Raw genomic sequence first — 27,772 nt, 5'->3', positions numbered from 1 at the left:
AATAGTGGGGTACCAGGAAGAAGAGATTTAACCATCGAAATCACATGACTGTCTGCATGACATGGAGGCATCCTGATGGAAACTGCCTGCATTATGCTGGTTATCACAGCAGAGGGAGATATTCTGGTCATTGACAGTACTTGGGGGCCTTACCAGACACTGGTTTGTTTGAGAGGCCTCCAGTTTACTGTTCTGCCTTCACGTTCCAGCAGAGAATTTTCCCACTTGTCCACACTCAGCAGAGCCAATTTCAACATCAGAAGTTCTGTAGATATTCTTCAGTAAGGCCCAAATGCCTTTTCATCCTGTGTTTTTTGTTTTGCTTAAAAAAATTTCTTTTCGGGAGTTCCCTGGTGGCGCAGTGGTTCAGAATCCGCCTGCCAATGCAAGAGACACAGGTTCGAGCCCTGGTCCGGGAGGATCCCACATGCTGCGGAGCAGCTAAGCCCATGCACCACAACTACTGAGCCTACGCTCTAGAGCCCACGAACCACAACTACTGAGCCCATGTGCCACAACTACTGAAGCCCGCACACCTAGAGCCCGTGCTCCGCAACAAGAGAAGCCACCACAATGAGAAGCCCATGCACTGCAACAAGGAGTAGCCCCCACTCGTCGCAACTAGAGAAAGCCCGCGCGCAGCAACGAAGACCCAATGCAACCAAGATAGATAGATAGATAAATAAATAAATTTATAAAAAACAAATAAATTTCTTTTCACAGTTAGTATTTGGCAAATTTGTAGACTTTTACCTGTTTCTTTTTATTCTCTGATTAGAATCTCAGCTAACGTCATCCTTCAGTTTAAATGACACTCTTTCTGGTGGATCCTCACCACCTATACTTGGATAAATCCTCTTGCTGAATTACTTCACCCTTAACTGTCTGCTGTCCGTCCGCTGGGCTGGGCAAGGACCTGGTCTGTCTTGTGTACTGTTTTATCCCCAGTTCCTGGCATAGTATCTACACTAGGTGTTCCATAATTTGTTAAACTTAATTGAATTTTACTCTCTTTTATCCCACTTTGTTTCCAATTCTTTGCAACCAAAGGCAAGCTATAGAGAATATATTTAAGCCAGGATTAGGATGCATAGGGAGATAAGGGAAATTAAATTGAATTTAGAAAATTACATTTTTTTTTTTTTTTTCTAAAGGGGAAAGGTGAGGGTGAGGGATAAATTACGAGTTTTGGGTTTAACATATTTTTTTTTTTCAAATTTATAGAGAGAATGTTTTGCTTATCTCTTAAATTTTATTTATTTATTTATTTTGGCTGTGTTGGGTCTTCGTTTCTCTGCGAGGGCTTTCTCTAGTTGCGGCAAGCGGGGGCCACTCTTCATCGCTGTGCGCGGGCCTCTCACTATCGCGGCCTCTCCTGTTGCGGAGCACAGGCTCCAGACGCGCAGGCTCAGTAATTGTGGCTCACGGGCCCAGCTGCTCCGCGGCATGTGGGATCTTCCGGGACCAGGGCTCGAACCCGTGTCCCCTGCATTGGCAGGCGGATTCTTAACCACTGCGCCACCAGGGAAGCCCAGAAAATTACATTTTGGCATGAGATGTTCTGAGTTTGGTGGATGCTTCTCCTCCTGGATAATCAAGAGCTTGCCTGGGACCCACAGGGCCACTTGCAGAAAGTTATCTCCTGTGGCTTTTCCTCGAAACCGCCCAGGGCCCTGGCACAACGCACATTTTCCCAGCCTGCCTTGTGGAGATTCCTATACCATGAAGATAGGTCTGGAAGTATCAGAGAAGGGGGGAGATTTTCAAAACTTACGTCAAGAGATTTCCTAGTGAGTAACCTTGTTGAAAGTGTATCCTCCTTGAAATTCTCTGGCCATTTTCATTGACCCTGTGCTCTTACTTCTGCTACTTGCTTCTTAGGCTACAATGTCTGCCTGGTTTATTGGTCTTATTTCCTTTTCCAGCTCCATTGATGAAGATGTACCCCAAGACCCAGTCTTTCATCCTCTGTTGGTCTTAAGTCTTTCTTCTTGGAAGACAAATTCTACTTTCAACCCTTCAACTCTTGCTCTGTGTAAAATCCACAGACCCATCTCAGAGTCCTTCGGGGAACCCTAGTTTGTGACTGTCCAGGCCTGCCAGGAATCATCACTTCAGTGTCTGATTTTACTGCAAACCAAATAAGCCTCTGTGAGCCTTATCTTTTCTACCCAAACATTGTCACTGGGCAGAGGCAGAGGTGCTCCGATCCCAGCAGTTACCGCTGGAGTCATTTTTTCTTTTTTTTTAAACATCTTTTTTTGGAGTATAATTGCTTTACAATGGTATGTTAGTTTCTGCTTTATAACAAAGTGAATCAGCTATACATATACATATATCCCCATATCTCCTCCCTTTTGCGTCTCCCTCCCTCCCACCCTCCCTATCCCACCCCTCTAGGTGGTCACAAAGCACCGAGCTGATCTCCCTGTGCTATGCAGCTGCTTCCCACTAGCTATCTATTTTACATTTGGTAGTGTATATATGTCCATGCCACTCTCTCACTTCGTCCCAGCTTACACTGCTGGAGTCTTGAGTCCTCCCGCACCTTCTATGTGTCTGCCCTCCTCTCCCACCGCAATCTGGTGTTTCTCCAGGTCCTGTGGGTTCTTCCTTTCCCCTAAGAACCCCGGCTCCTCTTTTCACAACCAGGCACTGTACGCTCTGTAGTGCAGCAATCCATCCTGAATTCCTGTAGGTCTTCTGCCACTCAGCATTTGCCACACAAAAACTTCTTTGTTTTCTTATTTACCTTTTATTGTAATGTCTCATGCCTCCAGTGCGATAACTAGCTTCTGAGGACAGAGGTGAGGAATCGCTTCTCTTCCCATCTCTAGCAGTTAGCACAGAGCTGAGTAGCTACTTGGTAGAGTTCACAGATGATGGTGACAGTGAACTAGAAGATTTCTCCTGGTCAGCTTTGTGTAGCCTCTGTCCCTGTGACAATAGGACCTTAACTAGAAATTATGAAGGATAAGGGACGAGACACAGGGATGGTTTAGGTTAGCACAGGAAGCAGGAGTATGATTTCTTAGTGAATAGAGACATCTCTAAAATTTGGAAAGTTAGTGCTTTTTGACTGCTGGAAAAAATTACTGCCTTTTTGGGTATAGTTCTTCATTGTTTAAAAATTTTTTTATACTCATTATCCAATGTGATCCTTCAACAAGCTTGGGAGAAGCATTATTAGTGTCATTTTTTAGAAGAGAAAGCAGAAGGTTGGAAGTATGGTTTAACCAAGGCTGCAGAGCCCAAAGTTGTCAGAGGTGTCAGAACCACATCTCCAGCCCCAGTCTTCTGATTCCAGGTAAAATCAGTTCAAGTCAGGCATGGAGTTTTCGCTAGGAAGATGCACTTTTTAATTCTGTCCTAGAGAAGTTTGCAGTCTAGTGAGAAATAAGTGGGTAAACACATTAACTCTTGCTCCAAGGTTTGAATTAAGTAAGGGTGAGTAAGGACACAAACAAAAAGCTGGGGGTGCATGAAGGTGGGAGTGATTAATTCGGTCTCTGTACTAAACAACAGCTGCTCTGGAAGCTTTCTGTCCGCGAGTGGTTGTGAGGTATGGCTGAAAGCAGGTGTGGGTGTATGGAGACAACAGAATGGCCAGGAGGAGAAAGGCAGTGCCATTTCCAGTGTGTTCTTTGGCGGAGGGAGGTGTGGAGTGGTGACGGCTAGAGGGTGCATGATGGCCACGTTTGGGCAGTAGGGCATTTGAGGCAGCGCGGGAAGGACCATAAACCTATCTGCCAGGCTAGCTTGATTGATTTCACGCAGCTCCCAGGGCAGCCCAGTGTTTCTGTGGGTGTCTGTAATTTTGATGACATTGCAGGTTGAATGTGGTAAGACCGAGCTTGTCTCTTTGCGAAATCAAGACTCTGAAAAGATGGCGTATTGCAGTCAAGCCTACTAGCATTGCTCTGGTCTCCTCTTTATTTCCCAAATCTTCATTTTTCCAAATCCCCAGAAATGTTTTCAGCCCTTTATTCATCAACCTTTATGAACCTTCTTCAGTGTTTGATTTAACTAGATGCTTATTCCAGAGTCTACATTATGGTGGTCGCGTGTGGATTTTGGAATAAATTTATTTCACATGTTTCTAATTCATTTACACTTAACTCATCAACATGCCCACCCGCTCTTTTTTTTTTTTTTTAATTAATTAATTAATTAATTTATTTTGGCTGTGTTGGGTCTTCGTTTCTGTGCGAGGGCTTTCTCTAGTTGCGGCAAGCGGGGGCCACTCTTCATCGCGGTGCGCGGGCCTCTCGCTATCGCGGCCTCTCTTGTTGCGGAGCACAGGCTCCAGACGCGCAGGCTCAGTAGTTGTGGCTCACGGGCCTAGTTGCTCCGCGGCATGTGGGGTCTTCCCAGACCAGGGCTCGAACCCGTGTCCCCTGCATTGGCAGGCAGATTCTCAACCACCGCGCCACCAGGGAAGCCCCCACCCGCTCTTTTTTAATGAGGTAATTAATGGCTAAGATGTTTTGTCAGCCTTTGAGTTGGCCTCTTAAAACATTTTCTCTTTTCTTGAGTCATACAAAGCCATAACCTGTAAAGGGGGCACGTATTCCATTCACTCTTACTGGGCTAGAAACTTAGTGTATCACAAAGTTAAAAGGCCACTCAGCCTCGTTATATTTCCTCCCCTCCTTGACATTCTTACAGGTTATGCATAGAGACAAACAAGCACTGACCTTTCACGTCTGTGGCTACTTACCCCCCGCTCAGCCTTTCCTTAGTCCACCCTCAGCGCACCCCCAGGCAAGTCAGTGTCCACCGCCCCATCTCTGTTTTCTCTGCAGTGTTTACAAATTGACTTTGGGTACAGTCCTGTGTCCCACTAACTTCATCCTTCTTTGCCTACGGCTAATCTTGGGAAGGGCTGCGCATTGTTTATACAGGTCTGCAAAACCACAGTAGTTATTTCTGGAGTCTTGATGATTTTAGGCGGTTGTCTGGCCTGGTTAGCCCTCCCACTGATATCCTTTAGCTCTCTTGCTGCTGTCAGGGCATTTGAAGACCCTCATTTGGCGAAGAGAAGCTAGCAGATTCTAGTGCTGCTTCATCTTCCTTTGCATACGAATGCACAGAGGATAAGAAGATGCACATGCATAGTTCACAGGTAGGTCTGCTTTCTTGATAAGAAAATCCGTCTGTTTTCTTTTGGCTCATTGACACAGAGCATCAAACCACTAAAGTGAAAAGAGGAAAGGAAAGGGAACTAACAGTAATGAAATGCCCACCAGGCACTTCACATACCTTAATGCATTTCATCTTCCCAGTAAGATACAAGGGGGAACTATTATTAGCCCTACTTTACAGAAGAGGAAATTGAAACTAAGAAAGTTTTGATAACCTGTTCAAGTTCACTCCACAAGTCAGTGAGGTCCTGTTCTTTCCACTGCCCCAAATTAGCAGCCAATCTGCAGGCATGTGAGCCGATGGGAATAATTCGGTGCGGGTGGTTTTATGATTTTTCCCAGGAAACTCAGCCAGAGCTACCCAGTTGTTCCACTGAGTCTTTCTTTCAGGTTAACCATCCGGAATGCCATCTCCACCTGTGGCTTTGTGTGTGTTGCTTGTCCCTTGGAAGCTTTCTGCGGGTATACAGGTCACACATTCCCGGGACATAAATCAGTCAAGCAGGCAGCTTAGAGATCCTTATCCACTCAGACATTTGGACCTCGCTTGTGTCAACCGGAATAGTGGGCGTGGAGAGCCATTTTGGGGACTGGTATGTTGGAGCAGTGGAAGCGGAGCCCCCAGGAGGTGTGTGGAAGCCAACACTGTGCTTTGGGGACTCTGCTCTGGGGTTCACGTCCAGCTGTAACTGGGGGGACTGGCCTCCGCGGGGAAGGAGGACTTATGTTGGGGAGACGTGCCTGGAATCTGCCACCCTGCACTGTGCCCGTGCTTGGCCCAAGTGCGTTCGTATGCGTGATCTACACTCAGTTTGCAGAATCCACGCGACGGAAAATTCTGTTTAGCCTCCCAAATGGTCCGCATCTCCCCAGGCTCCCGGGGATGTCCCTGGGCATCAGCCTACCACGAATGTGCTCAGGTTTTCTAATCCAAAAACAGATTCTCAAAACGGCCAAACATTTGGCAGGCAGCTATTTCTAGGTATACGATACACGCAGTTATGTGATATCCATCCCACAGCCAAACATTGGTTAGGGGGATGGGTTGAAGGAAAGCAACTATTAGAAAATGCATTCACTGTGGTCATGTTTACACTCCTTTTGTCAACTAAAAATGTTTAAACAAAGTCTTTGGTTTATGACAGTCATGACTCCCTCTCGGTAGCAGATAATGTGCTTGAGTTTCACAAGTGTATGTAAATGATCCAGGGTGGCGGGACAGCTGTCTTCAGTCAACGTTTTCACATAGTGATAATTCTCAGGAAAAGAGAAAGACATACTTAATACATAGTGTTATACATTATTTGCCTTCTCAGTAACCCAAGTCCCCCACCCCACAGTGTATGAGCTAATTTATCATTTCCCCCCTATTTTTAAAACCTAAATTTGATTTTTAGCCAAAACATAAATAGATGGCTGGATTATCTCACAGTGCTTTTGTGAGAATATCAGATGGGGGTGTGTAAGTGCTTTGTGAAATGAAAGCTCTGGGCCGATCCTATTTTGTTGGAAATCGGGTCATATTTTAAAACAAGGAAAGACATAGAGCAGCTGGCGAGAGTATGTTTGGTCTCACTTTTCTGCTCCCATTGGTTTCCCTCTCAGGAGACGCAGTGCTTTGCTGCACACACATTACCCACCTTGTGTCCTGGTCCAGCCACGCTTGTTCCTTCCTTAGGGACACACGTCAAATACTAAAACCTCAACACAGTGCTTCACTGCAATTGTAGTTATTTACTACAGTGATGGTCCTCCTGAATCCTCCAAGTATTTATCAGCATCACAATGGCCTTGTGGGTGCGTCTCCAGCATCAGAAGGTGCTCTCTGCCACTGGGGAGAGGTGCAATTTTGTCACTGAATCTGCATCAGAACATTGGGTCAAGATTCCTGAAACTACAGACTTTGGTGATTAGAATGTTGCCTTAAATCACTACCAATTCTTCTGAAGTTTTTTGTTTTGTTTTTGTTTTTTAATGAGGGTTTTCATTGGGCTTAAGCTTTATGGAACCAAATGGCATAAATCTCCAAAAGCCATTTTTAAACACCAGCAATTTCTTTCAACCTACCAGAGAATAGGATCATCAAAAGAATCATCTTTCCTTATAGTAATCTATAAGGTCAATGGAAGTCTAATAAATTTTCAGTGGGATTTGCTTTTAAGAGACTAACAAGTTGATTCTAAAATTCAACTGGAAAAAATAATTAATGACAATAGCCAAGAAAATTTTGTAGAAAAAATAAAAAGGGGGAATTTGTTCTGCCAGATAATAAAACTCCCTAAACCCTACAATAATAAAAGTGGAATGGTCCTATCCTAGGACATACATTAGTTCAGTAGAATAGAGTCCAGAAACAGACATATGCATTCATGATGTAACCCAGCTATTTCTAGGGCCCCACATGGACCAGTATCTATAGAATTATACTCAAAGACAACAGAAATCTGATTACCGAAGCCTTGAACAGAAAGATCTTTAGTTTTACTTAAAGGAATATATTCAAGGATTTTACCCAGTACACCCCTAAAATGTTTTTCAGAAATCCTCTCAAAGTAGCCTTCACTCTCCCCAGAGTTGCAGACCCATGGAGGCCTCAAAAAAATCTTCCCCCCTCTCTGATCCACCTGATTTCCTAACTCTTCCCTCCCCGACCCCTCCTCATCCCCCACACCCACTGCCCTCATATAGAGGCACCACACCTATTTATAACCATCCCGACAGAGGGCAGCCCTTGGGAAGGGTGGTTCTTGTCCCAGTTTGGCTGCTTTTCTAGAAAGCAGGAGATTCTCAGACTTCTGGTGACTAAAATTCCCCAGTAGACTCTCAGAATTCTGATAAACAAAAATTCCCAACTTCATTTCTTTGGGAACTTAATGTATCTTAAGGCTGGCATTTTAAGTCATGGGCTAGTCAATAAAGGGTTTGGGGGTTGTTGGCTATCCATTTAGAAAAAATAAAGTGACATGTTTATATTTTACAAAATAAACACTTGTAACTATGTGTTTCAGTAGATTAGAATACATTATTACTAGATTTGGAACATATGTATGTCTGTATATACACAGGAACAATTATGGAAGTTTACCTCTAAGATTTGGGGTTGAAAGCTGGGAGGGGAGACTTCTATTTTATACATTTCTGAATTGTTTTAAAATTCTTTTATAAGAAATTGTGCTACTTTGGTAATAAAAACAAAATAGCAGTATAAGAAGCTTTTAGATACTTTTTTAAAATATATTATAACTTTATTCTTTTTAAAATTAATTAATTAATTAATTGTTTTTGGCTGCATTGGGTCTTCGTTGCTGTGCGCGGGCTTTCTCTAGTTGTGGTGAGCGGGGGCTACTCTTTGTTGCGGTGCACAGGTTTCTCATTGCGGTGGCTTCTCGTTGTGGAGCACGGGCTCTAGGCACATGGGCTTCAGTAGTTGTGCACGCAGGCTCAGTAGTTGTGGTTCACACGCTCTAGAGCGCAGGCTCAGTAGTTGTGGCGCATGGGCTTAGCTGCACCGCGGCATGTGGGATCTTCCTGGACCAGGGCTTGAACCCGTGTCCCCTGCATTGGCAGGTGGATTCCCAACCACTGCGCCACCAGGGAAGACCTAGATACTTTTCTGAAGAAGTAGCATTTCAAAATGTATACAGATCCAAAACTACTGTCCCAGGTATCATGATTTTCTTATTATAAAATATCATTCCCAGATTCTTTCTTTTTTTTTTTTTTCATTAAAAGAATCCACAACAAAAACCCTCAAGTGTTAGCCTTGGCTGGAGAGTCAATGGAAGTCGTGATTTATTGTTTAACAGCTTTGTGGTTTCTACTGGGCCTTACTAGACATGTAGTCAAAGAACAAGAGAAGTTATCTCTTTTAATAACTATGACTGGGGTCCAAAACAGAAGCATGGAAATGAGTAAGAAGAGAAATGCCAACCCAGAGGAGAGAGAGCTTGCACGTAGCACCTGGGTGCTTCTGTGACCTTGGTTGGTTTTAACCCAGGACGAGTTTGAGTGATGTTTGGCTCCGACGCTCACCTTGCCCTTGTAGTGAGTTGTCAGGTCTGGGCTGAGTCCCAAAGGGCAGCCACAGAATCTTCTCTGTTTTCATCAGATATCAAGATGGGCTTGGGATGATGTGCTTTTGTGACATCAGTATATTAGAGTTCGAAAAATTCTTCGAAGTTACCTACTTTTACTCACTTGTACAAATGACAAAACTGAGGCCCAGAGGGATAAAATGATTTCCATAGGTAATGATGGTGACATTTTAAACCCAATACTATGGAACAATGAAAAGGAAGAGCTTTTTCACTTGAACTTTAAAGTATCAGCAAACAAAGGATGTTGTAGCCATCAAGCCATCAGCCACTATCTATCTCCACCCCGATGGTGAGCCTTGAGGGAACTCAGGGTGGAGACAAACGGGCTGCCGGGCTGCCCGCTGCCAAGCCCTTGGCCACTGTAGCCGCCCCCAACGGTACCCCCTGAGGGGACTCAGGATGGGAAGGAACAGGATACTGGCCCCAGATAGCCGAGGTGCACATCAAAGGAATGATTTCGGTGAGCACAGACTCTTCCCATACGTAGAAAAGCGCTAAATTCATTGACTTCAGATGTCTGGTTTTCTTTTCCTTTTCTTTTTTTAAAAATTAATTAATTAATTAATTTATTTATGGCTGTGTTGGGTCTTCGTTTCTGTGCGAGGGCTTTCTCTAGTTGCGGCAAGCGGGGGCCACTCTTCATCGCGGTGCGCGGGCCTCTCCTTATCGCGGCCTCTCTTGTTGCGGAGCACAGGCTCCAGACGCGCAGGCTCAGTAGTTGTGGCTCACGGGCCTAGTTGCTCTGCGGCATGTGGGATCTTCCCAGACCAGGGCTCGAACCCGTGTTCCCTGCATTGGCAGGCAGACTCCCAACCACTGTGCCACCAGGAAAGCCCACAACCATGTATTTTTATAAAGACCGGAGGTGGTTCTCAAGTACACTGTATATTACAGATCTGTTTCGGCTTCCTTAAGTAAGTGTTTCTAGCTTTATCTGAGTACTTCTTTCCATCTGCTCACTGCCATTGACCCATATCTCTGAAACCAGAATTTAGGGGTTCAAACAGGAGAGTTGGAGAAAGATTCACTTCAAACCAGACCAGGCTGAGCAAATCTGCATGTGCCCTGCCCACCCAGCCTTCCCCCATTTATACCTCCTTGTGAACACGAGGCCCTGCCGGACAGATGGGTCTCGGCCCGGGGTCCTCTGAGGGCCTCTGGCCCCCTTCCCCCACTGCTCCTGTGTGACCTGCCTCCCTGCTTGTCTTCCAGGCCCCGCTTCCCTTCGGGCATATCCTCTCCTCTCGGTGATCACCCGACAGCCCACAGTCATCCCCCACCTGGTCCCCGCCACCCCGGGAATCGCCCAGGCTCTGTCCCGCCACCCGGGCGCCGAGGCCACCTCCGCCGAGGCTGCGGGCGAGAACCACGGCAGCAGCGAGTCGGAGACGGAACAGCCCACGCCCCGGCAGAAGAAGCCCCGCCGGAGCCGCACCATCTTCACCGAGCTGCAGCTCATGGGCCTGGAGAAGAAGTTCCAGAAGCAGAAGTACTTGTCCACCCCAGACAGGTGAGGACACGGGGAGGGGACCGTCTGCCGGGAAGGCCCTTGAGAAGGGGGACTCCTTTGGTTCTCGGTGTGGGACGGAGAGCCACGAGGACTGTTCTAGAGTTTGTGCGGGACAGTATGGCAGGAATCTGTCCATCCCTCGGCTCATGCAGTCTCAGCCTGGGTTTTACAGAAGCCAGCCCACGTGACTTCATCTCAGCCCGGGACCCTGCCTGCTGATGAATTTATACTGCTCACTATATCTCTGTATATTAACTTAACTTCTCCAGTACAACCAGCAAAGTAAAGCTTAGCCAATGCTTACCCAGGCTCTCAGTTGGGAAACAGGTTTGGTGTTTAAAGCCACTTACACTTAGGATCAGATGCAGTGGGACTAGACCCACATTGGGGTCCATGATCTCCTCTGGCTCCCCTCTCCTAACCCCCAACTGGCCCAGTGGGTCGGCCCGGCTCCTGCCTGGACGCGCTGGATTGATGGGACTGTGGAGCTGTCAGATGTCTTGCTGGATTTGACAGATAGCAAGTCAGAAGCATTTGGCTGAGAACTAAGAGGACCTGGATGAGGGTCCCTTCTTTAAACCCTTTTGAGATCCCAGTGAGGGCAGCTGTGACCCCTGCTTTACTCATAGGCTTCAATACCTCCCCGCTTTCTTTAATTTAGCATCTTAACAAAAAAATACGTTGCAAGAGTGTGTGTCTTACCTTGTTCCTTCAAACTCACTCTGGAATGGCTAATGTGTAATCCTATTTATTGGGAGGATTTTGCAGGTACTTTTTCTCTTCTTTTGCTCCCTGCCTTGTCCATATCAGGTTTGACCCTACTCCTATTAAAGAGAAGGGAAGGAAACTCAGATGCATCTCTTAAGCTATTTATTAGCTGTTCGATCAAAACTTAAGCGAGAGAGGAGGCTGCAGCTCACTGACTGGAAGGGAACTTGCTTACCGATTCAGTTAGCTGAGCGCCCACCGGCTGTGTGCCAGGCACTGTGGCAGGGATTATGGGTCCAGAAAGTAGCAGACAAGAGACCTGCTCTAGAGGAGGTCACGGGGAAGGACGAGGCTGCGGTAATGACATCACGACGCCGGGTGCGGGTGCCGGCACGTTCCCGCGGGCTGCAGGAGCGCAGAGGTGTTGCTGAGTATGTTGGCGGGGGCTGGGAAGCCTTCTCGGAGGAGGCAACTCTTCAGAAGAGCTTTCATCCCGGGAGGGAGAGAGCCCTCCACAGAGGGAGTGACGCACGAAAGGCACAGACGGGCTCGCCGGGGCGTGCTGAGGGCCCTGCAGGTGGTCGGGCGTCTCCAGCCTCAGGTGTGGAGGGGGGCGCAGTGGGAGATGAGGCTGCAGAGGCGGGAAGGGCCCTGTACGTCTGGCCAAAGATCAGGGACTTTGTCGTGTAGGCCGTGCGTCAGCAGCCATGAAGAGCCGGAAGCGACATGGCCAGATTTACTTTTCAAATCCTCACGTCGGTGGCACCACAGGTGACTGTTAGGGAAGAGATGGAGCAGGGAAAGCAGGTGGGCAGAGTCCAGGGAGGGTCACTGAAGACCTGAATTAAGGTGGTGACAGTGGGAACAGAGAGGAGAGACTAGATCGGAGAACAGTTCCGAAGCTGGAACAGACAGATGCTGGCGTGAGGGAGAGAGCTGAGAGTTCTGTGGTTCCTGGATGGGCCACCAGGTAAGGAGGGACAAGCATTTTCTGAAGCTGGAAGACTGAGGACAGAGTGGGTTTGGAGGGGAGTGTATTCTGTTTCGGACGTGAGCAGTTTGGGGCACCTTCGGGCAGACAGTGGAGACAGGTCTGTGAATTGGGGATTAATAAATGGGATCTCTAGGTATCGAATGGCTACTCTGGTGCCCCCAGCGTGTAACGGAGAGCCTCATGTACTTGGCACCCAGGAAGGGTGGGCGCCCCGATTTATGAATCAGCGTGCCTGGGTGACGTTTTAGGCCTATTTTGGAAGTCAGCAGATTTTTTTCGCAGAAACGTTTTGTTCTAAGTAAACCTCCTGGGGCTTCCTGATACCTGCCCAGGCACCTCTCAGGTGAGCTGCGCGGGCTTCATCCACTTGCTGGGGGAGGAGAACCCTCTGGTGGGCGTGGAGGCTGCAGCCCGAGCCGCCCTGCCAGCTGTTCCTCACCTCATACGTGACCGGGGCCATGAGCACGCCCTCCTCCCACGGTGCACTCCCTCTTCTCCTTTGTTTGTTTCTCCAGTTTCCTGGGTGACCCCATCTAAGTGAATATGCAGGCTAGTGAGAATTTGTAAGGGTGGCAGGTAATGAGAGAAGGCTGATGACAGTGAAGCGTGTTTCTGGAGCCAGAGTGAGTCAGGGGCACATTTTTCCCAAGTGAGCTCACCTCGTTTGCTAATGCGGTGGCAGAGCTGTGAACTTGAACCTTCCGTTCACTGATGCACCTGATGGCCTCAGGTGAACCGGCCGGGAAGGCACAGGGGGAGCCGGGGGAGACCTGGGAGACCTGTGGGATGGCCCCCTGGGCTCTTGATGCTTTAATGAACAGCTGCTTGGGAAGCAAGGCTTCGTTAGTGGGGAGAGTGAGGGCTGCTGGCACTGGGAATTTACTAGCTTCAGTCTGTTAATCACTTTCAATAAATCTGTCACCTTCCAGTAGCCCTTTTACTGGGACAAGCAGATATGTGTGAATGCTGACTGAAGCCAGGAGCTGAAGTTCCTGGAAGGAACACGGTTTTTATTATCGGAGATTGAAACTGGGCTCTCTGGTCACAGCAGGGGGGCTGGGCCGCTGCACCTGGAGTGCCAGGAGCTGCACCTGGAACCTGCACTCCTGTACCCGCTGGTCTTCCTGATGGTGAGATGTCGCTCGTTACTCCTCAGCTAGAGAAGGTTGCAGCTGAGGACTCGCACCCGAGAGTCCCCACGGCCCAGGCTGGCGGCTGTGCAGGCTGCTGTGACACGGTGGCCGTGACACCCACAGCTCGAGCCTCAGATACCCCGGCGCCTCCCAAAGTGGTGGGCCCTGCTCAAGCTGTGCCGGGGGTGCTGCGTGACGAGTCCACGCTGCTCCAGGGACCAGGGTTGGGACCTCGGCGGGGGGGCAGCTCGTGTGGGCGCCTTCCAGCCAGAGGTGGTCCTTCCAGTGGGTGCTCAGGTGGACCTGGGGTTGTCATCAGTAAACACAGGTCAGCACTTCCCACAGCCTCAGGGACTGAGCTGGACAGCCTCAGCCTGGTTCCCTTCCCTGTTTCATATGCTCCGCTTGGGTCGTCTGCGGCTCCTTGGGATGCAGCGTCCCCAAAGGCCTGAGCGAGAGCGTCCCTCCGACAGACCTGTCTTGTACAAAAGGACGATGCGTGGAGGGAGCCTCCGTACAGGGGGAGACACACAGACGTCAGCAGACTTGAATCCTACCTCCACTTCTTTCTCTAGGACCACCTAGCAGGGGTCAGCACAGTTTTTCCGTGCAGGGCCAGAGAGTAGGTATTTGAGGCTTTGTGGGCCATGCGGTCTGTGTCACAACTACTCAGCTCTGAGGTTGTAGCACGAAAGCAGCCACAGACAATATGTAAATGAATGACTGTGTCTGTGTTCCAATAAAACTTTATTTACAAAAAACAGGTGGTGGACACTCAGCGCCGTGGTCGCTGAGAGATTCTAGTCTCTCTGAGCCTCAGATCTCTCATCTGTAAGATGGGAATAATCGTACCTACTTCACAGCAGGAAGGAATAGACGTGAAAAGAATAAACGAAAGGAATAAAGACGCAGACGTAGGGAACGGACTTGAGGACACGGGGAGGGGGAAGGGTAAGCTGTGACAAAGTGAGAGAGTGGCATGGACATATATACACTACCAGATGTAAAATAGCTAGCTAGTGGGAAACAGCTGCATAGCAAACGGAGATCAGCTCGGTGCTTTGTGACCACCTAGAGGGGTGGGATAGGGAGGGCAGGAGGGAGATGCAAGAGGGAGGGGATATGGGGATATATGTATTCGTATAGCTGATTCACTTTGTTATACAGCAGAAACTAACACACCATCGTAAAGCAATTATACTCCAGTAAAGATGTTAAAAAAATAATAAACGAGATGGTACATGTCAGGGGCTCTGCACACAGCCTGGGACGTGGTGGTGCTCTGGAAACAGGTGCCGTGTTGTTAGAATTAGCTCCAACTGCATACTTCCCCGGGAACGGCTTTGACATTCAGGGCTTTGCAGGAGGCTACAGAGAAATGCAGGACCACGCTCAGCCGTGAAATGGGAAGCAGGAGGCGCTACGGGCGTAATGTTTATTTTGGAAGCTGGCATCATAACAGTTGAGGGCAGCGATGGTGGATGAGTCAATCCATCGAAAGGTATTTGTGAGCCCTTGTTCTGGATTCAGAGCGCGGTCGGCACTTTCGCGACTGTAAAAGCAGCAGTTGAGTTAGGAAGTCAACTCTTGCAGTTCAGTTAGGGAGGCAGAAATAGCTCCTGTGAAGCAATCAGAGCCCAGCGAGAACTCAGAGCCGCCTGGGTGACGGGTAACCTGGGTGGAGGAGGCAACCTGCTTGGTGGGAGGGGCAGCAGCGGGCTCACCCCCGGGAGGCGGGGCTTGAGCCGGGTCTGAGTGATGAGCGGGATTCTGATGATAAGGAAAATACGGCTTCACCTTTTCTCCCCCGTTTGGATTTTGGAGCAGAGCCTTCCTTTTGTACAGGATCAGAGTCAAGAGCCTATCGGGTCAGGAAGAGGACTTTGCAGTGAAGGCTCAGAAATTCTTTTCAATTCCAATGTACACAGTCCTTGGGCTTGCGCATCTGTTTCTTAGCTTCGCAGAGTTTCCTCCATAGGATTCTTGGAAGGAAAGCAAAGCTCTCTGGGGAGGAGTCGGTTTCATGGGGAGGTCCACACGTTGGCAGCAGTGCCCAGAGGTAGCCAGCAGGACCCCACCTTTGCTGCCCTTTCCCCCTTCCTCATCCTTCCTCTGTCTCTCGTGCCTTGTAGGTTGGACTTGGCCCAGTCTCTGGGACTCACTCAACTGCAGGTGAAGACTTGGTACCAGAACCGCAGGATGAAATGGAAGAAAATGGTAAGAAAGAGAGTAGGTCTTAACCATGGGCCCATCATGACACGAAAAATTCTTCTTACAGGGCTGGTACGAAGGCAGGAAGGACCATTTGGCGGTTTGAGCTCCAGAGATTGGAAGGCCTTTTAAGATGCTGGCTAGGAGGGAGGCTGTTTGAATTAATAGGATAAGCCATTCTTTCTGACCTGGATTTCCTGACCAGAAGGATATTCTTTTTCACAGTTTCATTAGAAATAAAATAAAAAGAAAGCCCCCAAGCTTCTCAGTTGCAGGTTTTAACCCCACCTGCTAGACTTTTCAAAGAACTTCCTTCCCCCTCCCACCAATAGCTCAGAATAGAAGCCAGTCCTCTTTGTCTAGAGGATATACAGGGCACATCTGCTCTTGTAGCTGTGTGTCCCCCTAATGCAGTGATTCTCAGCTCTAGTGGGCGGGGTCAGAGTAACCTGGGTGGCAGGTACAAATGCAGAACTCGAGGCCCCTCCCAGGATTCTGCTTCCCTGTCCTGTTCCCAGGACGGGGGGTGTTAACCAGCACCCAGGCGCCTCTGACACACATGGCATAGTGACTCTGGCTTCCCTAATGCTGCCCTTGTGCCCAGCTCATGAGCTGTTCCATATTTGGTTTTTAAATGAACTTATTAGTATCAACATCTCTTTCAAAAAAGAATAAACATCTCTACATTCTGAGGAACTCCATTTCATAATGGTTTACCACCCCTGTTTTTGGGAAAAAGCACAGTTAAATCCAAAGTAGTTGGGTTTCACGTCCAGTCTTGTTAACCCCAAGGGTCAAGGTCAAAGCCCAGAGAAAAGAGGATGGTTGGCATGAGGGTGGGAAGAAGCCTTGCTCCGATTCTTTAGAGACCATATGCACCGTGGCCTCTGACCCAGGCCTTTGCACATCCTTGCTGGATCCCACTGGCCCCCTCTCCTCTCAGGAGCTCAGGCCTGCCTGCATGACGTTCTAATTTGCTAAGCCATCTGGTCACAGCCATGTTTCCTGGTGTCTCAAGGGCTGGAATATGAATTTTTTTCACAATTACCAAATAATTAAGGTCCCCCTGCCACCTAGTTTTCAGAAAAAAAAAAAGTTAATTAGTATTCCTTGATAGTAGGTAATAGATTTTGAGTTTTCTCAATTTTGTTTCTGTCCAATATTTTTTTTCTGAAAACTTTAGTTCTTGCTATTGCCTGCTAACACAGAGACTAAATAAATAAATTGCAAATTAATATTAATGGAAATGGGAAGAAAGCCACCAAGGCAGCATTTATTATATCCCTAGAAAAAAAAATTCCTGGGCAAATTTCATCATTTCCTCTGGGGGGACCTGCCTCCAAGGTGGAAGGATTTTCAGATGGAGGTGGCCTGGCCCATGAATGCTCTCCCAGTGAGGCGGCAATGCCAGACACATGTACACACATATATGGCCTGCATCAACAGATACATATTCAGTGTCTCTCTCTTGTGAACCACGCCTCGTCCTAGGCACTACAGGAAGTCATGGAACAAAATAGAGCCCTGTCTTCATGGAATTTATGATCCAGTTGAAGAAGCAAGGTCCAGGAAGCAGCAAAGGAGCACACTGTAATTAAGTGCTGGTTGTTTATTTATAGATTTCGAACCCCATAAGAGTCCAGAGGAGAGGTATTGGGACAGGTTGCAGGGAGAAGGTGAAATTGAAGGATAAATAAGATTCAGTTAAATATACTGTTGTTCCCCAACTTCTAGAATGCTAAGACACCCATGAAACCTTTTGGGGGATTGATCTCTAAGGGAACCAGATTTGGGAGCTGGAAACACTGGGCCGTGTTCCCAGGCGTGCCCCTCCCTGGCTGGTTTCGGGCAAGTCTCTTCACTGCTTTCTGTGCAAGTTCCACCACCCACCTCCTCCCCTGTCCATCATTATCATCGAAATCAACGTCTCCTGAGCGGCAGAGGCATTGTTTAGGTTGGTTATCAGCGATCTTCTTCATGCGTCAGACGGTGAACGAACTGACAGCCTGCCATCTGTGCCAGCACCGCCCGGTGCCTGTGGGGGACACGTGTGCCTCTGCCTCTGACATCACCTGTTTTCCACCAGCCACTGCGCTGCTGGCGCAGCCGTGGGCCGGATGTCGATGGTTATCAATGTCGTATGAAACAAAATGGAAGTAACTTCGCAGATTTAACCTCAGAGAGCATTCCACAGGCCAACCGGATTCAGGCCCCTTTGGGAAACAAGACTCCATTTCATTTCATCTCGTGAGCACTTACTTTCACCAGGCAGTGGAGATGCGACCATAAGACATCAACCCATCCATTAAAAAATAAAATTCAAAGAAGGTACTCAGTCACGTGGGGGAGACAGACCTGTAAGCCGCTCATTATTCAGAGTGATCAGGGCAACAGTGGAAGGATTTACAGGGTTCAGAATCAGTAGAGAAGGGAGGGCTTCCCGGAAGAGGTGCCATCTAAATTGGGTTTAGCGGATGAATAGACACGTGCCAGGTGAAAGTGGGAAGGGTGTCACAGGAGTACGTGGGGCGCAGGAAGGACCTCAGAACGGCTGGAGTGAAGATGAGAGCGAAGTGGCTCGGGTGCGGGTCACATTCTTACTCCTCCAGGACAGCAAGGCATTGTTGGGATCCTGATTGCTTCGTAGTTTCTCCTGGTAAAACTCTTTCAAGGCTGTCTCTGCAGGGACTGGGGAAGAAAAGGATAATTGAGTAAGAAAGATGTCTCAAGGCAAGTAACCTCATCGGAACTGGAAAAAGATTAGCACTTGCTTCTCAGAGTTATTTGCACTCTGCCAAGGACAGCGCTGCCAGAACCAAGATAGCATCTCTGACTAGTTTTTACCAGTCAACATGTGTGACCTGTAGCGGGTTAGGAAAATGTGATCTTGCACATTCGGTGGGATGCTCACCGTCCATCCCGCTTCTGCTTGGCTTTGGTTCCAGTAGGGTCCACTGGGCTTTGCCGCGGACCGGAAGTACCTCATCATTCAGTGGTACTTTTCAGCTCCAAAGTACAGTTCTGTTCCGTGAGAGGGTCCAGATGGGCGGCACCTTCCTCTCCTAGTCACGGAACGGGGTGGGCCACATACCACGTGCATCGTGACCTTTCTTACCGAAAGTCTCCAGCTAGTCAACAGCTCCGGGAAACTGCTACCAGTTGCTACCCATGTCATCATGGGCAGGTGACTTAACCTCTGCGTGCCTGTTTCTTCATCATTAAATGCCTAACGTCCACCTTATAGGGATGCGGATGAGGTAACTGAGCCAATCCCTGTAGGACTCGGAACAGTGCCTACCCCATAGGATACAGCCAAGAAATGTTAGCTGTTATTCTTGTTCTTCTTATTTTTTTAGAAGTATTTACATATCCACAAAATTCATGTCTCCAGAAAATGTAAAGTTTTGGAGGCCAGGAGAGAGAACACGAAAATGAATTCTGTAGGCTGCCGGGACTCTGGTTAAGACAGTCCTGGGCGTTGGGGAAATATTGTCAGTTACATGGCTCTTACCGTTCCACAGAGCTGCAGATAAAGATAGAGAAAAAGGGGCAAAAAAAGCACTGGGTTAATGAGTCCATGGCCTAGGATCTGCTGGGAGATCGGGTAAGTGCAGATAAATATTGGAGTCAGAAATATCAGCTGCAGGGACTTCCCTGGTGGTCCAGTGGTAAAGAATCTGCCTTACAATGCAGGGGACACGGGTTTGATCCCTGGTCAGGGAACTAAGATCCCACATGCTGCAGGGCAACTAAGCCCTCGCGCCACAACTACTGAGCTCGTGCGCCTCAGCTAGAGTCTGCTTGCTGCAAACTACAGAGCCCACGTGCCCTGGAGCCTGTGCGCCACGACTAGAGAAGAGAAAACCTGTACGCCACGACTAGAGAAGCCCACGCACCACAATGAAATATCCCGCATGCCTCAACAAAGATGCCGCGTGCCGCAACTAAGACCCAATGCAGCCAAAAAGTAAATAAATAATAATAATAAAAAGAAATACCAGCTTCACATTGTACGTATTCCTTGCACATTACATACATGCAATGAAATACTGATAAGCGTGTTAGGTTCAGGGGACTTCCCTGGTGGTCCAGTGGTTAAGACTCCGTGCTTCCACTGCAGGGGGCATGGGTTCAATCCCTGGTCGGGGAACTAAGATCCCACATGTCGTGTGGCACGGCCAAAAAATTTTTTTAAAAAAAGAGTGTTAGGTTCAAATGATCAGGGTTTTGTGTTCATATCCCAGCTCTGCCTTAGGTTGCTTTTCCACCATGACAAACCACTCTGTCTGCTCAGTTTCCTGCCTGAAAAATGGGAGAGGTAGAAGGTTCCTCTCTGTCATCCAGGCTCTCCAGTCAAAGTGCCTGTCCCCCAGCCACCTGTGCCCATCCGGAAGGACGGAGAGGCCTGGTCCTGACATCCTCAGCAGGAGGACATGGAAGAATCTGGTTTTAGAGTTCGAAGGAGGGCTGCCAGCGGGCCTGGCTAATAAAAGTAGATGGTGTGCTAGGTGTTTTTCCCAGAGGTGTGTGACCTCACCAGCAAGGGGCTGTCTGGCCTCTCTGGGCCAAGGGGACTAAATGGGCTCTGGGGATGCCTGGGGAGGAGGGGTCCTGGGAGAAGGGCCGCAGGGTGCGTGTGAGTGTGTAGCTGCTGGTGTGGGGTGGTGTGAGATCACTGCGTGTCTCAGGTGTGCTCGGAGGCAGGGGCCAGAGGTCAAGTGTGGAAAGCAGCCAAGAGGGTAGTTATCTCCTAATTATTGCTTGTGCTGGAATGTTTTTTCCATTTAGAAAATGGTCTGATTGTTTTGATTTTTTTTCCTGCTGTAGGAAAACAGCCAGGTGGGGTCTAGCCAAGCTGTATAGGTGGTGTTCTCTAATTGCTGGGCTGGACTTTCTTTTGCCAATTAGGTGGCTTCCTTAGACCTGCCCTTTTATAACTTGATTACTACATGGAGCAACTCAATTGTGTATAACCTCCTTCATACCCAGTGGAGCTGCTTTCAACATGTCAATTTCATCTTGGCACATTTGGGCGCTTTCAACAGCCTGTGCTCAGACTGAAATCAAAATCAGATACTGACTTACATGAAAAGGAATGTAGGGACGTCTTCTGCCCAGAGATTGATTCTGTCAGCATCTATATCTTGTTAGAGGTCCCCTTCACATCTCTGTGTTAGCTGTTTGGGTGGAAAGTACAGTGGTTGAGCAGATGCCCAGCTAAAAGGAGGCTTTTACTGAGAACTTACGATCTTCCTCATACCATATACAAAAGTTAACTCAAAATGAATCATAAACCTCAATGTAAACAATAAACTATAAAACTGTTAGAAGAAAATGTTTACTCTTTGAGTAAATGTTTATGACCTTGGGTTAGGCAAAACCTTCTTAGACATGACACCGAAAGCACAAGCAACAATAACAACAACAAAATTATACTTCATCAAAATTAAAAACTTTTGTGCTGTAAAGGACATTATCAGGAAAGTGAAAAAGGAACACAGAACGGGAGAACATCTTTGCAAATCTTCTCTCTGATAAGGGACTTTCATCCAAAGTATATAGAGAACACATAACTCAGTAATTAAAAAAGACAACCACATTCTTAAATGGGCAAAGGATTTGAATAGATATATCTCCAAGGAGGATATACAACTGGCCCATAAGCACATGAAAAAAATGCTCAGCTTCATTAGTTGTCGGTGATGTACAAATTAAAAATGCAGTACAACTTCACACCCACTAGGATGGCTAGAATCAAAAAGACATAATAACAAGTGTTGGCGAGGATGAGGAGAACTGGAGCCCTCATATACTGCTGATTGGAATGGAACATGGGGCAGCTGCTTTGGAAGAGTCTGGAAATTCCTCCAAAGGTTAAACACGGAGTTACCATTTGACCCAGATATTCCACTTCTGGTCATACACTCAAAAGAAGTGAAAGCAGGGACGGAAACAGGTATCTGTACACCCGCGTTCACGGCAGACATTACTCACAATATTCAAAAGGTAGAAGCAATCCAAGTGGCCATCAACTGATGAATGGATAAGCAGATTGTGGTATATCCATACAATGGATATTATTTGGCCAAAAAAAGGAATGAAATACTGATACATGCCACAGCATGGATGAACCTTGGAAACATAAGTCAAAGAAGCCAGTCACACAGGACGACACATTGTATGTTTCCCTTCATATGAAATGTCCAGGACAGGCAAATCTGTAAAAACAGAAAGCAGATTAATGGTTGCCTAGGGTTGGGGGGCAGGGGAGAAATGGGGAGTGGCCGCTAACGGGTATGGGCTTTCTTTCTGGGGATGATGAAAATGTTCTAAAATTAGATTCTGATGAGAGCTGCACAATTCTGTGACTATACAAAAAATCACTAAGTTGTGCACTATAAATGAATGAAATGTGTGGTATGTGAATTAGATCTCAATAAAGCTTTTTTAAAAAAAAGAATTTATGGTTTATCAAGTTACTACATTCATTCTTACAATTCAGCACCCGGAGGTCTTCTGCTGCTCTTAGAGGAAAGAGATATAGTCAGTAAATATTTAACAACTGCATAGAAAGTTAGTTGGAAGTTAGATGCTTGGAGCACAAAGCAAGGAACAGATGCAGGATTTACCTTCAAAGAGCTTCTGTTCAAATGAGGAAGCTAAGATTACAAAAGGTGTGTAAGTAGCGAAAATATATCCCACTCCTGATTATCTGTGCTAATCCAGGTCCTCCTGAAGCCCTTCTCATGAGCTGCCCAGGTCAATAGCTACACCAGCCAGAGTTCAGAGCCAGTGGAAGAAGGAGTGTCTGTTATATCCCAAAGTAATAAAAATATTTTAAAAATTATCCCTGCCTACCTCATGGGACTCTTATGTAAGTCACGAATTGGGATAATAAATGTGCAAGTCATCTGTAATCAGTAAAGGCCATTGGGTTATCATTATTTTGCTTACTTTATATCTTTCTTCAACCCTATGGAAAGGCCTGTGGAGAAAGGTTAGTTCATTCAGTGACAGTCGTTGAACGCCTGCTGTGTGCAGGGACTGGGTGGGAGGGACAGGCAAGTAAACATGCAGTGACAGGCGTATCTGAAAAGTGCTCTGATAGGATGCTCATAGGGCATTTAACTTAGACTTGGGAGGTCCGGTCAAGCTCCGAGGAGAGGCACTGTCTCAGCAGAGTCACCCAGGCAAGGAGGGTGGGAGGCAGATTCTGGAACACTCAGGAACACTTCTGGCCCTTACCCTACATTATCTGTTGGTTCCCCTCACCATTGCCCTATGCAGGAAAGTATGCTTATCCCCATTTTACAGATTAGGAGACTGAGGCTCAGAGTCTTTAAAGGACTCTCCCAGAGAGAAAGTGGATAAGGCGCACAGTTAGAATTTAATCTAGTTATTCCACTTTCAAAGCTAGAACACTCTCTTCTGTGCGCTACTGCCTCTTTGAACACTACAAAACCATGTTTCATGACGTCTTTTTTTTCTGATTTCAGAAATACTTATACATGATCATCGTTGAAAAATTAGAAAGTATAGAAAAAAACAGAATGAAAAAATTTTAAATTATCCATGATCCTGAGACTACAAACAGGGTGGTGTGCAGTTGTCTAGGCACCAAATTAAATTATGCTGGTTTAGAACCCGTTTTTCACAAAAATATATTAATAATATTTCCCATGTTGTTATACATTCTCCTATATAATGACTGTAATGGTTTTCAAGTGTTCTCTCTTTGCCATATACTATAATTATGTATTCAATCATATGGTGGAAGCCTTAGAGTATGGTTTTTTTGCTGTTATAACCGATTTTTGCTATTATAACCAATTTTGTGACGAACATTTTTGCACATCAATCATTGTCCCAATCTTTGATGACTTTCTTAGGCTAAATTGTTAGAAATGGAATCTCTGTGTCAAAGGGTATGCACATTTTCAGACTTTTGATTTGCAGTCTCAGATTGTCTTTTGAAAAAGCTGTACCAATTACACTTTTACACTGGCATATGAGTGTTTATTTTCTTGTTTGCTACAAATATTGTCTTTTCCTTATAACTTGTCAACTTGCTATCACATTCATATTTTAATTTCATTTCCTTCCCTGTTGTTGAAGTTGGATTTTTTCATATGCTTATGATCATTGTATTTAATACCAATAGAAGTGATATTGACTAAAAGTGCATTGAGTCTTTCATGAATGAAGCTGTCTTTGTAGACTGCAGGTGACCCGTGGAGAATACTTTTGGCCAAAACTTGCGACTTCACTGCTGGGAAGGAATGGTTTAGAGGCCTTGGGAGTGGGAAAGTGGAGGGAAGGAGTTATTTCTTAGGTTTTGTTTTTTTTTAATTTTTTAATTTTTGGCTGCGTTGGGTCTTCGTTGCTGCATGCGGGCTTTCTCTAGTTGCGGCGAGCGGGGGCTACTCTTCGTTGCAGTGCGCAGGCTTCTCATTGCAGTGGCTTCTCTCATTGTGGAGCACGGGCTCTAGGTGCGTGGGCTTCAGTAGTTGCGGCACGCGGGCTCAGTAGTTGTGGCTCACGGGCTCTAGAGCGCAGGCTCAGTAGTTGTGGCACACGAGCTTAGTTGCTCCGCGGCATGTGGGACCTTCCCGGACCAGGGCTCGAACCCGTGTCCCCTGCATTGGCAGACGGATTCTCAACCACTGCGCCACCGGGGAAGCCCTATTTCTTAGGTTTGATGACTGTTTTTCTCCCACGTAGGTTCTTAAAGGCGGACAGGAAGCGCCCACAAAACCCAAAGGTCGTCCCAAGAAGAACTCCATCCCCACGTCAGAAGAGATCGAAGCTGAAGAGAAGTTGAACAGCCAGGCCCAGAGCAAGGAGCGCTGGGAGCCCTCCCAGGGCCGGGAGGGGCTCTGTGACACGCAGGAACCAAAAGGGCACGGTGTCCCTGTAGAGGTGGCCGAGCCCCTAGGCCAGCCCCAGGAGTTGCCAGCAGCTTCCTCGGAACCCCCGCCATCAAGCTAAAATAAAACTCTTGGGGGGAGCGGGAAGGGGGAGACTGGGGGAGAATGCAGGGAGACCCGGGAGAGGAAAGCTTCCGACAGCCGGTAACTTGGGGGGAGAAGACCGCCGCCGGCTCCCTCCCTCCTGCCCACAGGTCTCACCTCGAGACTTTGAGGAAGACTTGATGGCTTTGGCCTGCTCTTCCTGAAAGGCTGCTTTAGCCACGGATGCCCTTGACTAAGGGACACAGTGCCTTGGAACTGCCGACCCCAGCTGGGGTGCCGCCGTGGGGCTGTCCGGGTCCCAGGCCCCCGGTGTTGCAGAGGATGCTCCGGCCAGCCGTCAAAGCAGAGCGAGACGGAGGAGTGGGCGGCATGCCCGCGTTCCTTGCTGCCCCAGCACTTATTTCTGTAGTTTTAAAAGAGAATTTAATGTTTTTGGTTGGTTTTTTTTTGGCGGGGGGGGGGGGGGGGTTGGTGAGGGTGGGCAAATAAGAGTTGGGGGAAGGGAGTTCTGAGTTAATAGAATAAAGTTTGTTTGAAGACACGTGTGCCTTTGTATCCATTGTAAGGTGGTCAGGTGACCCAAGAACTGATAAACCTTGTTTTTCTTGCTTCATTAAGTTTCCATCCCTGAAGCTGTAATGCAGATATGTTAAGATAACTTTTATTTTTTAATTAAAAATAAACCTTTCAAAAAAGGATTGGGTGTATTCTTTCTTCTGGGGAGTATATTTAGCCCTTCTTTTTTTTTAAATCTATTTTTTAATTGAAGTATAGTTGATTTACAGTGTTGTGTTAATTTCTGCTGTATAGCAAAGTAACTCAGTTATACATATATATATATACATTCTTTTTCATATTCTTTTCCGTTATGGTTTATCACAGGATATTGAATCAGATGAATGGATAAAGAAGATATGGTACATATATACAATGGAGTACTACTTAGCCCTTCTTGAATATGTCCTATGGAAAGAGAGACCCAGAGATGGCCTGGTTCCCTGGGCTTTAATTTCCCCAGAAGGAACGTGTAAGATTAGGGCAGGCCCACCGGTGTCCAAGTGCAGAGCAAATGGAAACAGCACGAGAGAAATGGGAGCAGGGCCTCTGCCCCCCTCACCCGCCACCGTCTCCTGCCCACCCAGGGGGCTCTGCTGTAGCCACTTTACATGGTGAGCTTCCAGCTTTAAAAAAGTGCTTTACTTTTTCAAAGAGACAATAAATTCATAGGTTTCAGAAGTCAAGCTATATGCAAAGAAGTCTTGCTTCCCTCCCGCCCTCTCCACCCAATGGCCCCATCCCCTACAGGGAACCGTTTTCACTGGTTTTTGTGTACTTTTCTGTAGTAAGTAGCCATTTGAATGATGGGCTCTACAACTTTTAACAAAAGAAAAATTGAGAACTACTTGGCTAGATGTGCTCTGTGGTTTTAAACTTAAAATCATGTCCCACTTTCAATAAGACCAGCAAAGAGGTGGGTTCCAGGCTTCCGAAAGAGAGAATTCTGACTCTGCTTCTTGCCCGACTATCCTGCAGGCGGGCCTGAGGCCTGATCTCACGGGGGCTGTCCGTGTCACCGTTCCCCTGACATGTTCACGTGTGATGTCCTACAGGGCAGAGTGCCCCTTTTATGGACCCCCAATTATTAATTACTCAGTAACTCCCGATTGTGGGCTGGGGAAATATAAACTGACTTTAATAATTGCCTCAACTAGGAAGTAAAGCCTGTCACTAGTTCTGTAAAACAAATCATATACTTCTTTTCGAAGTTAAACGGGAATGATCTGCTTGTTTTTAGTAGTCTGGCTTCCTGCTTCCCTCCATTTACATGGACAGTCACTTCAATTTCTTTTCTTTTTGACGTTTTTATATCTTTTATTAGTGTTAAAAATTTCAGGTACTGTGGTGACTATTCAGGGTGGCTTTGGTTTAAAATTTAAATATCAAAAACTCATAAGCCTGAGAGCTTATGACATACAACTCCTTTGGACAGGAATGGATTCAAGCCTAGTGACTCCAATTTCGACTTTGCTAAGGCAGCACCTTCCTTCCCCTGGCTGTTGAGATCAACAAAGAGAAAGCAGTCTCTCTCTAACTCTGTGAACACGCCAAGGAGGTAAGGATCTGGCCTCCGAGAACCAGTCTGTGCGGCCCGCGCCAGCTGTCGGCAGGGTTTCTTGCTCCGTGCCTGCAGAAAGCTTCCTCACCTGCGGCCCACCCCACACACGGCTTTATGACCTGCCCGCCAGGTGGTGTCACCGCGGCCAAAGCAAGCAGGTGAGTCTGTGCCAGCTTATTCTCCCTCCTGAGGAACTGTTCTGTCCTGCTCTCCCACCCCAGAAAGGCCATCACTTGGACACCGTTTTCTTAGGCTGGTTTTTGCTCTCTGGGTCTGGACTCTCACACTGTCCTTCTCAGGTGTCTGACGGCGACTGCCATTGCACAGGTAGAGAGGTGCACACACACACTCGGTTTTCCCCAGCCTGGTTCTGGGCCCTGTTTCTGACTTCCAGCCCCGAGTTCCTGGCCTGTCATCTTTGGTACTGTTTCTTGGCCCTAAGGGTTCAAGGGATGAGTGGGGAGTTGAAGAGCCTGGATTCTCTTTCCTCCTCTTTTGGAAGCCCCGAGCCCAAGGTCACCTCCGCTGACGAGCCCTGGGCTTGTCCTCCAGCCACAGCTCTGCAGAGCGCAGCCCCGCGGATCAAAGATGGGTCTGAGCGAGGCCTTTCCAGCGCAGGCGGGCACTGCTTTGGGGCCACGCCCTGCTGCTTCTCCACACCCATCCTTCCCTTTTCCCTCCAGTTCCCGAGCCCTGTGACCGGCACCCAGAAACCAGCTCCACAGGTTCCTACGGGGGACCGTTTCCTCTCTTTTTCACCTTCTTTCTCGGAGGCCTCTGGACGTCTGTTCCCCTACCGTCATCTACCTTTGAGGACCCCGCTGAACAAAAGCATTCTCTCCCTTCTCCGGCATCCAGGATGGTGACCCCTGAGGGTTCAGGGTCTT

General features: G+C 47.5%; 1 protein-coding gene and 1 long non-coding RNA gene across 2 annotated transcripts in view; one reads left to right on the top strand and one right to left on the bottom strand.

The window, feature by feature from the left end:
- BARX2 (BARX homeobox 2) overlaps positions 1-25,218 on the top strand; it is a 69,952-nt gene extending 44,734 nt beyond the window's left edge. Inside the window, exons 2-4 of the mRNA XM_059930039.1 lie at positions 10,454-10,751; positions 15,719-15,803; positions 24,519-25,218. Of these exons, the coding sequence (XP_059786022.1) occupies positions 10,454-10,751; positions 15,719-15,803; positions 24,519-24,785 (650 nt within the window). The 3' untranslated portion in view covers positions 24,786-25,218. The remainder of the gene's footprint in view (positions 1-10,453; positions 10,752-15,718; positions 15,804-24,518) is intronic.
- Positions 17,086-27,772, bottom strand: part of LOC132370283 (uncharacterized) — a 97,761-nt gene continuing 87,074 nt past the window's right edge. The window contains exons 3-4 of the long non-coding RNA XR_009504535.1: positions 20,883-20,974; positions 17,086-18,485 (exon numbers count right to left, since the gene is read on the bottom strand). This is a non-coding gene — a long non-coding RNA (uncharacterized LOC132370283). The remainder of the gene's footprint in view (positions 18,486-20,882; positions 20,975-27,772) is intronic.

The sequence above is a fragment of the Balaenoptera ricei genome, chromosome 8 (genome assembly GCF_028023285.1).
Source record: "Balaenoptera ricei isolate mBalRic1 chromosome 8, mBalRic1.hap2, whole genome shotgun sequence".
NCBI lineage: Eukaryota > Metazoa > Chordata > Mammalia > Artiodactyla > Balaenopteridae > Balaenoptera > Balaenoptera ricei.
This window is presented reverse-complemented; position numbering and strand designations above follow the sequence as displayed.